This window comes from Misgurnus anguillicaudatus, chromosome 9 (assembly GCF_027580225.2).
Source record: "Misgurnus anguillicaudatus chromosome 9, ASM2758022v2, whole genome shotgun sequence".
Lineage (NCBI taxonomy): Eukaryota > Metazoa > Chordata > Actinopteri > Cypriniformes > Cobitidae > Misgurnus > Misgurnus anguillicaudatus.
Genome location: NC_073345.2, coordinates 26,782,910 through 26,794,805, shown reverse-complemented (window position 1 = coordinate 26,794,805; position 11,896 = coordinate 26,782,910). Strand labels below are relative to the sequence as shown.

The 11,896-nt window shown below is 34.3% G+C and overlaps 2 protein-coding genes across 3 annotated transcripts in view; one reads left to right on the top strand and one right to left on the bottom strand.

Annotated features, from left to right (window-relative positions):
* The first annotated feature begins 344 nt into the window (after positions 1-344).
* On the top strand, positions 345-6,568 carry slc31a2 (solute carrier family 31 member 2). Of its 2 annotated transcripts, none has more exons than XM_055179803.2 (4): positions 345-556; positions 2,203-2,269; positions 3,339-3,606; positions 5,579-6,568. In XM_055179803.2, exons 1-4 carry the CDS (start codon positions 551-553, stop codon positions 5,742-5,744), a joined length of 507 nt encoding a protein of 168 aa, XP_055035778.2. In that variant the 5' UTR covers positions 345-550; the 3' UTR covers positions 5,745-6,568. The 2 variants fall into 2 exon arrangements, with proteins under 2 accessions (XP_055035778.2, XP_055035779.2); XM_055179804.2 differs by having other exon boundaries at positions 348-434.
* Positions 6,569-7,534: 966 nt separating this feature from the next.
* niban2a (niban apoptosis regulator 2a) overlaps positions 7,535-11,896 on the bottom strand; it is a 35,820-nt gene continuing 31,458 nt past the window's right edge. Inside the window, exons 13-14 of the mRNA XM_073871380.1 lie at positions 11,734-11,845; positions 7,535-9,819 (exon numbers count right to left, since the gene is read on the bottom strand). Of these exons, the coding sequence (XP_073727481.1) occupies positions 8,819-9,819; positions 11,734-11,845 (1,113 nt within the window). The 3' untranslated portion in view covers positions 7,535-8,818. The remainder of the gene's footprint in view (positions 9,820-11,733; positions 11,846-11,896) is intronic.

The window sequence follows — 11,896 nt, the reverse complement described above, 5'->3', positions numbered from 1 at the left end:
CGTGTCTTATGGAGAACAGAGGCCATCCAGCTTGTCAAATACGCTTTTTCATTTAACAATGTGTATATTATGATTGAATACACTTAAATTTGCAAAAAAATTTAAAAGTAATCGAGTGAATAAACCTAGTAGTGTCAACCGTCAATAATAACCAAAAGAAAAAAGTAGTAATTTACGCGTCACTCGAGGGAGAAGACTTCAACTCCCAGAATCCTCTGCGGCAAATATAAATAAATCCTCGGCTGAATCCCAAACCGCCTACTTCCATACTATATAGTACGCAAAGTAGCGCTTTTTACATACTATATAGTATGGAAGTAGGCGGTTTGGGATTCAGCCCTCGTGATGTAACGGCACTCTTTTGTTGGGGCTGCGAGATTCTCAGCTGTTCGGTTTAAAAGGCGAATGAAAATGCGGCGAAGTTGTCTTTTGAGGTAAAGGTGGAAACTGAATTGTGTCCGCACCATAAAGGACATTTCTTCTCTATTTTTGAAGGAAGCTAACATTTCACAAGCTTGTGTTAAGAGGGCTGCGCGTAAGCGAATTCACCATGAATGTAAGTTCCGCACATGTCAGCGCTCACTGTCAAACTGCTTTATGTGCAAGTTTATTACATTTACAAATTGAATTTATTTTAAAGTGTGTTATACTTTCCTTGCAGTTAAAACAATGCTTGCTTTAAGTTGTAAATCCTGATGCAATATACGAAACCATTTTTGATATTTTGGTTTTGCTTTAGATTTCACTTTGCTTTCATTTTAATTTCGTGCCGACCTGAAAACATACTGTAGTATGCTTCAATATTTACTGTAGTAAAATTCCTTAATATGATAGTGTTTATAAACATCACCATAGTATATTAAAGTATACACACTAGTATTTACAAGTTTATAAATTCACTTTAGGGAATTCACTACAGTTTACTATAGTAAATACTAAAGTATGCTACAATGTTTAGTGCATACTGCGGAATACAGTATGTTAACAAAGTGTGGTAATTACTATGATATACAATAGTACAGTATTTTTTTCTTGTGTGAACGAGCAGCTGTTCATTTAGTACTTCCTCATGAATGTTTGACAGAATCAATGTTATCTATGTTTTGGCCATTTTAATTACCTTTTTACTATGAACTGTGGCTGTTTTGTGGCTAAAATATTCATTTATAATGAGGACAATGCATGATTCATTGGAGAGTTTAAACAGCTGCTCTGAGATAACACTGAGAATTTCTTGATATGGTAGCGAGGTATCAAAAGGCGTTTGTCTACGGTTGGCCAATGCAATACTATGTAGAGAACAGAGGATTTGCTGTACAAGAGACAACGTGTAGAGTTCTCCATTGGCATATAATGGAATTCTTCAGTAATGGGAAAAGATGTGATGGGATTGTGAAATGTTACTCCTGAAGACAGGACTGCAGATGTGATCTTGATTATGGCAGAACATGGAATGCTTTTGAACGGTAGACTTAACAGGACCTTCCTTGTCTACTTTGTTTTGTCTACATTTGTCATTACAAGTTTACATACCAGTCTTCCAGGACCAGATTTCATATGCGACCGTGTCTGTGAAATGAAATTCAGGCTTAAGTTTCATAATCTATTTATGAGATCAGGAACATCAAAGTTTGAATATTCATTGATCTCACATTGATTCCAATAATAAAGATATCAAGGTTATATAGTGACAGAATGTTTTTTACATTGATTGCACAAAAAATGACTTTAGCTGGGTTTTCACAGGGAGGGTCACAAATATTTCTATTGGTAGCCCATGCAGAAGTCATCGCACCATTCTGATCCAGACAAGGCATGTTTATTTATATAGCACATTTCATACACAGAAATAATTCAAAGTGCTTTACATAGAAAATGAGAAAAAAAAGTTTGCATACACAAAAAGGAGCTCTGGAACTTACTAAAACCTTTAGCATAATATAAGCAAATCAAGCAAAAACTATATGAGGTCATGTTTGCTGCACAAACTCTTGTCACTTGGATAATCTAAGTGGTTATTGCAAACTTTTGACAGCAAAGGCCACACACATAGATGGGTAGGATGACGCTTATTTTGATACCCATTTACAGTCTGCTTGGTCGTTGGTGGGAAACCACATCGCTTCAGCAGGTGCTTAAAGTTGAGTTTGTGGAAATGGGTTGATAATTACAAGTCTGTCCTTTGTTCTTTGCTCTTAACAGATGCACTTTGAAGGATCCACTAGCGTCACTCTCTTGTTTGATTTCTGGAACGTGCACGGGCCTGCAGGTACATGGGAATTACAAACAAGACCTGGCATGATCATGGCATACAATATGCATATGTCTACAGTATGACTCTGCAAAGCTATCTCTTGGCATTTATATCACTCTGAATCAATTGCTTAGCCTGCTTGCATGCATGGTTTACTAGTGAAATATGCACAGCAGGTGCACAATGTAGTACACTGCAAAAAAATATATAAAAAAAAAATTCTTAGTATTTTTGTCTTGTTTTTAGTAAAGATATCTAAAAATTCTTAAATTAAGATGCTTTTTCTTGACGAGCAAAATGACCCAAGAAAATAAGTCTAGTTTTTAGACCAAAAATATTAAATTTAAGTGATTTTGTGCATACCCCATTGGCAGATTTTTTTGCTTGTTTTATGCACAAAATCACTTAAATTTGATATTTTTGGTCTAAAAACTAGACTTCAAAAAAATCTGCCAGTGGGGTAAGCAAAAAAGTCTTGAACATTTTTCTTAAACACTAAATTCAAGAAAAATTCAAGAAATATTTGCTTACCCCATTGGCAGATTTTTTTGCTTGTTTTATGCATAAAATCACTTGAATTTGATATTAATGGTCTAAAAACTAGACTTATTTTCTTGGGTCATTTTGCTCATCAAGAAAAAGCATCTTAATTTAAGAATTTTTGATTTTTTTTACTGAAAACAAGACAAAAATACTAGGAAAATGTTTTCTTGAAAATCATTTTTTGCAGTGTACAGTGGTGAGCTATATGATTACAGCAGCAGAAAATAAGGATAATCGGTTCACACAGTTTTAACATTAGGCACTTTGTCATAGAAGTGCTTCGCAATAGACGAAAGTTCTCAGGTTACATAATTGTGTGAATCCCAGAATCAACATGTTTGTTTTCTTCATTCTTCATTAGACTTATTACAGGCTTCAATAAGAAATACATCAGAGCGGATTGAAATGACAGGGTTTGACAATAGTTTACTAGCTTAACCCAGCCATGTCATTGATTGCATAGCAAAGCTTTATGTAAATCATTTACAAAACTACCAACAGGTTTATTAAATGAGGTCCATCTCTCTCTTTCTCTATGCAGGAATGGTGTTGTCGGTCTTTGTGGTTTTACTGCTCACCATGTTATACGAGCTTCTAAAAGTGTGGAAGATCACATTGGAAAAACGGATGCAATCTCCCATCGCACATTCTTCTAATCCGGTGTCGTTCACAACCAACTCTTCCTGCTTCGCTCCTGTCACCGAGTGTCATGGTGGAAGCTCTGATCTGGCCAGCAGTCCCTCAGAGATCTCATTAGCTCCCACTGAGCATACGGTTGAAACTGCTGGCTCCACAACAAGGACTAAGAGGTAATGCTCAAGCAATTTCTGTAAACAACTGAGACAGCGCTTTCTGAGAACTGTTAGGCACTTAGTTACATCATGACGGGTATAAAAACAAACATTGAGTTGTGTGGATATACAGTGGCCCAAGATGCATTTTGTCATTTAAGCAATACTCTAGCCAAATATCAAAATTACCCCTCATGATGTACTCATCCTCAAAACTTAAACTCTCATGTGAATTACAATATGGCGTCGCTAACAGAAGCTAGTTATTGTAGTTTATGAAGTTTAAAATAAGGATATTTTTCTTGCAAAATTGCATTGAGACCTTTAACAACCCATTGGAGCCGTTTGAATTACCTCTGTAAAGGATGAATGCACTGTTTTAGGGTTTAAAGTCAGAAGTTGTGCACTGATCCCTGTTTTCTATCATTATATAGCTTGGAAGAGCATAATTTACTAAAATAACTTCAAAAATGTTCATCTGAAAGATGATAGATTTATGGGTGATTCACGCAAAATTAGACATATGAGGTGTCATGAAAGTTTTTTATAAAAAAAGTAAATGGAAAATAAGAGTATCAAAATAAGAAGCATACAGTTACAAACATCTCTTCATGTACTATTTTGCACATGATTTCAAATGACATCATACAAACCAATTTTGTTGTTTTTTCCACATTTAAGGGGGAAATTTTTATTACCGCAACGTGTCCATGACTTTATTTGGGTTCTTTGACATGGAAAATTTATAATTAAAAAATCTAAAAAAGCTTCAGTGCATGTTAAACTATATAAACATTTACAGTAAAGAAACATTTGGTATTTGGTGATCATTGGTAAATGTAGAGACAATAATAAGGAATATAAGTGTATCCAAGAAAAAGTTTCTCATCCTCCGCAACAATTTTCAATCATTGTTTAAGCCCTCAAAAAAACTAACATTTTCAAAAAAAAATTGTTGGAAGGGATATAATTGACTGTGACACTCAAGAAGGCTACCAGGTAAGCAGTTCTTATTTTTTCTCTCCAGATAAAAGTCAAAATTTTGTGTGTGTCATAGTACCTAGACAACTTTTTAGTTCTCATTACCGAAACATGAGTTTGTAAATGCATGTATTTAATGTAATATCATGTTGCTGTAATTATAATTTTTGATAATGACAATTCTATAGGAAATTTTTAAATCCTCTAAAAATAATGGTTATAGTAAGTTCAGACCTTAATATTATATGTGCAAAAAATCTGATGCTGGACACCCAAGTCTGGATTTCGTGAGAATCACCCTTATGTATCTCAGATTGCTTGGGTGAGTAAATCATTGGGTCATTTTGATATTTGGCTGGAGGATCACTTTAAAATGGAGTATTAGGGGGATGCAGCAATGTATCGGCACCGATAAAATCTGTACTTGCAGATAAAAGCTATTTTTTGATTACTTTGGTATGGGCAAATTGTTTAAAATGAAATATGTTTAGTGCTGATTATATCCAGGCAAACAATGCTGTTAAAAAAAAAAACAGGGCAGAACTTGATGCTATATTCTGTGGGATTATTTTGGATTGGGTGACTTTAACAAAAATAATTTAATAAAAGGTGTAACAAGCACAATTATCGTTATATCTACAAATGTTATTGCAAATAACCAGCCTGATCTCACGAGAATTTTTACATATTTACGAGTTGGCTAATTCGTATGAATTCATACAAAGTTAATCGTGCAAAAAACTTTTATTTTTATGAGAAACAAAACCGAACCAAAGGGGTCAAGGCAAATCATACCAAAATGTACAAATGTAAATATCAAACTTGTTAGCAAACTTGTAAAATATGTATGAGTTCTCGTGAGATAGCATTGCAGTAACTGAATATCAGTATAGGCACAGAAATTTTGTATTGGTGCATACCCAATGCGTAAAAATCAAGTGCAGTTTATTTGTGTTTACCATAAATTGCAAAGATCCTTAAATGTCTGTTTTTCTCTTTTTGTGTCCAGCTGGCTCATTCACAGCATCCAGACAGTCATACACATCCTGCAAGTGACGCTAGGCTACTTGTTGATGCTCTGCGTCATGTCTTACAACGTGTGGATCTTTCTGGGGGTCATCATGGGCTCCGTCTTGGGATACTTTTTGGCTTTCCCTCTTCTGAATCACGTCTGAGAGGAAGAAAAGATGGAAAAGAAGATGCGACGGCCCTAAATGCCTGTGGTCTCACTGAAACCTCCAGTTCATGAGCGATGGGGAACTGTTTTTTAAAATTACATTTATGATGGCAAGCTGGTTAGAGTTATTATTTTAAACAATAAGCTGTGCGAGAGGTTTATTGTTTTGGATAATTCGTAATTTTTTACTTTTTAAAGAGAATATTTTAAAGATCATGCTTGAAATTGAAATTTACTCGAGGTAAAGTGGGGCAGCATTCTTGTTTGTAAAGACGTGCTGTAGAAGTGATTTTATACCTCATTGAGAGGGTGTAATATATCACAGCATGTGATTTCATATATGAGGTTATGAAACCTGTCATGATGCTGTAATGTGATCACATGATCTCCCATTTAAACAGTTCGTTTCAGCACTGTACTAAATGGCTGTATACTGTATTGACTGATTTAACTAATAAGCTCATTTCTGTTAGGAATGTTTAAATTGTACTGTGAGATTTGCTGGGGTTTTGCTCTTATTTTGTGGAATTGCATCAATTTTGAACCACGAGTGCATCAAGATCACATTGGGCATTACAGCTGAATAGGGAACAAAAGTCACTGGTTTAAATTTAAAGAGATACAAATCATGTGGCTTGAGTTAATATTCTGTAGCTGTACAGAGAGGTTAGTGAGAGCAGAAATTCAAGCATAACACAGAAGGTGAGATTTGATTTCATATAATTATTTGGAGAAAATTATTGCACTTGTGGAAAACTTACAATCCTCACCACTTTTCAACTCGATATTAATAAAACAAGGCAATAATTGTTTTGCTTCCAAGGCTTGTGCAATTATTTGTTTTTAGGCATGATGTGTTTTATTAAAATGGCTTTAAAGCTTGTCTAAACTGTTTGGTTTGTCTGAACATGGTCTAAGCATCAATATGCAAAGTCATAGCCATTTACAAAAAAAAACATTTTTTTATTCACGTGGTTTCTGCACAGATGTTTATAATCAGTCAGAAAAAAAAATGTAATTTGGGCTTTATGGAGTCTAAAAAAAAATTAGGGCTGGGTATCGATTCAGATGTTACAGATCGATTCGATTTCAATTCACAAGCTATCAAATCGATTCGATTCTTGGTTCGGATCTCGGACCTATTTTTATACTCTATTCTCAATTCAACTCAATGAATATAGATTATTATATTAGAATATAGACTGAATGAATATAGTGGAGAAGACTAGTAATTAGATTAACGTTAATATTATGTTCAATGTCTGCAGAAATAAATATTGGGGGAAAAATCGATTTTGAACCGACCACGTAAAAAAACCTGATTAATCGGGGAAAAAAAAGAAATTATTACTTTTTAAATGTTACATTATATACGTTTAGACTAATATATGTGTCCCTTGACCACAAAACCAGTCTTAAGTCACATGGGTATATTTGTAGCAATAGCAAATGGGTCAGAATTATTGTTTTGTTCTTCCAAAAATCATTAGGATATTAAACAAAGATAATGTTCCATGAAGATATTTTGTAAATTGACTACTGTAAATATATAAAAAAAAATATCATTGCTAATATGTGCAGCGAAGGACTTCATTGGACAACTTTAAGGGCGATTTTCTTGATATTTCGATTTTTTGCACCCTCAAGATTTCAGATTTCCAAATAATCATATCCTAACGAACCATACATCAATGGTAAGCTTGTTTATTCAGCTTTCAGATGATGTATAAAAAAATCACCCTTATGACTGTTTTTGTGGTCCAAGGTTACATATAATGACTATTACGCTTTTAGAGTTTAGTAGTTTATTTTTTACTTTACATTTAAAATTACCAACAGCATAATTTTATATTATACATTTATACAACACACATACTATTTCAAAATAATTTGTAATTTATTAATCCACAATTGCCTTACAAAGAAATAACAGGCTGTAGAAAATAGAACAAACACACTAAATAAATAAAGATATGACAGCTGAAATTTATGTAAATGGAATAAAAATGTTAAGATAAAGCAACAAAAATGTGTCTTTATAAAACAAGGCAACATAAATTTGTCCATTAGTAAATCCCACACCAAAATGCCAGCGCACGTTTGCCCACCTGACCAACATAAATCCATCCATTAGAGTCAAAGTTCCTCATGTGTAGGTGTATTTGAGGCTTTTTAGTTCATAACAAAACCAACTAAAAGCTGTAATAATAACCCCAATCCTCTGACCTCAATATGCAAAAGCTCAAACTCTTGCATCTGTGCGCTATATACACATGCACATGTAAATGGTCACTGTGAATGCATTCTGTAGTAATAAAGTCATTTTGTATTTTTTTTAAAAACAAAAGTGATAACTACCGACATTAAAAGCAATGTTAAATTTATTATGAATTCATTTGCATAATTATAATTATAAGTGCACAATTATGCAACATTAATACATTAGTGTTTAAATAGATCACAGAACTAAAACAAACAACACCCACTGTTAACATGTCAGCTTGCCCCTATAAAATATCACTGTAGTTTACTGCAACTCCGAGATCCTGTCTAATGCACCAAGCCACTTTAATGTATATCTGCATTAGTTTGGTTATCTCCTCATGACGGTAACACAAATAATACTAAAACCCTCGCAGATGTAATGGGATGTTGTGGTTAAGTCACGTGTAACCAAATGTGAAGATCTGCTTAGTCGTGCAGAAGTAGTTGAAGAGAACAGGAACAGAAAAACAACCACAAATAATATTTACTGTGGGAGTCATAAGTTTAAGATACTAAAGTTCATATAAATGTATATATGAGAATATTCAATATATACACACAGATTGCATCCCCGAAAGAAAGAATCGAAATTAACTGCAAATGTAAGAAATAAAATAACATAAAAAACTCAACATGGCTGAAATATCAACCATAAAAAGGGATGTGCAGAGACAAATACATATCAAAAGTGTCTCAGCTCAGTTATAAAACAAGTTGTGTTTTCATGTGGCCTGCGTTTCAATCTCAAAGCAAGCGGCATTAATTTTCGATTTCTGTCCTGCGACCGAAAGTTCTCAAGGACCAAAATCAACAAGGAGGTGTTTTCGCTTCCTCCACCAGAGTTAACGTCACCTGCTCCGCGTCCACTGTGATTGGTTGAGGCTCTCCTTCTACATTCTCATTGGCTGGAGACTGAAAGCCGCTGTCATCATGGTGGTTAGGGCTGGAGTTGGTAGATGATGATTGGGGGAATTCATCATCAGAATCTTCCCGAACGGCGTTCACGATCTGTTGAATGGCGCTCTCGATGGCCGACACAGCCTGCTGGTCTTCTGAGAGGTCTGTATCTGAAGTCTGATCTTTCCCTGCCGCATCCGACCTTCCATCAACTTCCGCATGCGTTTCATCTTTTGTTTCATCAATTAAACCTTTGCCGATTGGCGATTGCCTTTGCACCGTTTCAGTTACTGTGACGACGTGCTTCACCTCATCACACTCCTCTAGAGGAAACACCCCATTGGTCAACTGAGACTTGTCTTCTTCAGAAGCAAGGCCAACAACCTCCAGCACAGGGTTGATGAGGTGACGGATTTGGCCTATGCTGTCAGGAGACCCCGGGTCTGTCTTCACGGCCACCTGTCCCTCTGGTTTTGGAGATTCTGGCTTTGGAGGTTCCGATTTTAAAGACTCCAATTCCAAGGGTTCCAATTTTGAAGATTCCACCTCAGAAGGTTCCGATTCTGGGGGTTCTGATTTTGATGCTTCCAATTTTGACTCTTCCAATTTCTGAGATTCCAATTTCTCCCAGCCCTCTTTCTCCTCTGGGATATTATCCACACCTGGCACCTCCTGACAAGACTCGTAGGGCAGTGGAGGCATACCTTCTAGATGGATCATGGAGACTATCTGTTTACGTCTCCTTTTGGCTGCTTCACCGCCCTGCTTTTCACCTTCTTTAGCTCCTTCAATCTGACCAGCCCAGTCGATGGCGTCCTCTCCCAGCAGATGCAGATTGGGGTCACTGTTGGTCAGTACCACGCTGTCCCTGTACAGGTTATGTCTTCTCTGGACTGCAGCCTCTTTTACAGCTGTGGAGAAACAGAGGAAGTGATGTAATCAAGTTTAATCACGAAATACGCTAACTTTATAACTAAAGTATGCAAATATACAATGACCTGCTAAGGAATTTAAGCCAAATTTACACTTAATGTAGGAATGTACTGCATTTGATAGAAAAAAAATAAACATTTGAAAGTATACAAGTACACATTTTTACAAAAAAAAAAAAAAACTTTCAATTATAAAAATGGTCTTCAAGAAATAAATTTCTTAGTATTTTTGTCTTGTTTTCAGTAAAAATATCTAAAAATTCTTAAATTAAGATGCTTTTTCTTGATGAGCAAAACGACCCAAGAAAATAAGTCTAGTTTTTAGACCAAACATATCAAATCTAAGTGATTTTGTGCATAAAACAAGCAAAAAAAATCTGCTAATGGGGTAAACAAAAAAATCCCAAACATTTTCCTCAAACACTGAATTCAAGAAAAATTCAAGAAAAAATTGCTTACAGCATTGGCAGATTTTTTGCCTGGTTTATGCACAAAATCACTTCAATTTCATATTTTTGGTCTAAAAACTAGACTTATTTTCTTGGGTTGTTTTGCTAATCAAGAAAAAGCATCTTAATTTAAGATTTTTTAAATATTTTTACTGAAAACAAGACAAAAAAACTAAGATTTTTTTCTTGAAGATCATTTTTTGCAAGGACTATGATTTTTAATATATAGTATACTTTAGTATTTACTATAGTACACTATAGTAAATTGTAGTATATATTTTACAAATTAATTACTGCTGAATATTGTAGTATACATTTACAACACTGCAAAAAATGACTTTCCTACTTAGTATTTTTGTCTTGTTTTCAGTAGAGATATCTAAAAATTCTTAAATCAAGATTTATTTTCTTGATGTGCAAAATTACCTAAGAAAATAAATATAATTTTTAGACAAAAAAAATATACAATTTAAGTGAATTTGTGCTATAAACAAGCAAAAAATCTGCCAATGGGGTGAGAAAAAAAACTTGAAATAAGTTTTAGTTTTTCTTAAACACTTACTTCAAGCTAAATTTTCTCAACCCATTGGCAGATATTTTTTGCTTGTTTTACGCACAAATTTACTTAAATTGTATATATTTGGTCTTATTTTCTTAGGTAATTTTGCTCATCAAGAAAATAAATCTTGCTTTAAGAATTTTTTAGATATTTCTACTAAAAACAAGACAAAAATATAAGTAGGAAAGTCATTTTTGCAGTGAATGTGTAGTCTAAACTATAGTGAATCAATTAATTGTAGAAAATAATGTAGTATGCTTTAATATTTACTATGGTAAGGTTAAAAAAAAAATCAACACCTTTGCAAACTTTAGAGGACCTGACTTTACAAATCCCCTAAAATGACTTTAAAACAACTTGTTAAACTTAAGCTGGTATAAATGACTTCATAGAAAAACATCTCTGTTTTTCAATATTTTACCATGTTCTTACCTAAACTTATACGAACTAATACACATCTATCTTTTTTCAGTGAGTGCACTTTTAATCTTTGTACAGCGCCTCGTGAATGTGTTAGCATTTAGCCTAGCCCCATTCATTCCTTAGGATCCAAACAGGGATTAATTTAGAAGCCACCAAACACTTCCATGTTTTCTCTAATTAAAGACTGTTACATAAGTAGTTACACGAGTAAGTATGGTGGCAGAAAATAAAACTTTTGTTTGGAGCCATATGAATGAATGGAGCTAGGCTAAATGCTAACACATTCAAGAAGCTCTGTAAAAAGATTAAAAGTGCACACATTGAAAAAAGATAGGTATGTATTAATTCATCTAAGTTGAGGTAAGAACATAGTAAAATGTTAAAAAACGGTGGTGTTTTCCTTTAAAAGGTTTGCATGTCTGGTAACGACAACTCCAATCCTAAATATGAACACTGACTCACCCATCATGATGTCTTTGGTGATGGACTGCAGGACCACTTCCTCATATATGTTTTCGACTAATATAAATCTAGAAAAGTCCTCAAAGATGAGCTCTTTAAACTTGGGCAGATCCTAGAAGTCACAGACAAAAGCTATTTTACAAAAGTCTGCTGCAGTAAAAGC

Bases quoted from the DNA above. Each gene is read 5' to 3' on its own strand.
- slc31a2 (XM_055179803.2), top strand. The intron at 2,270-3,338 runs GTACATGGGAAT...TTCTCTATGCAG, and splicing joins GAACGTGCACGGGCCTGCAG to GAATGGTGTTGTCGGTCTTT. The intron at 3,607-5,578 runs GTAATGCTCAAG...TTTTGTGTCCAG, and splicing joins TCCACAACAAGGACTAAGAG to CTGGCTCATTCACAGCATCC.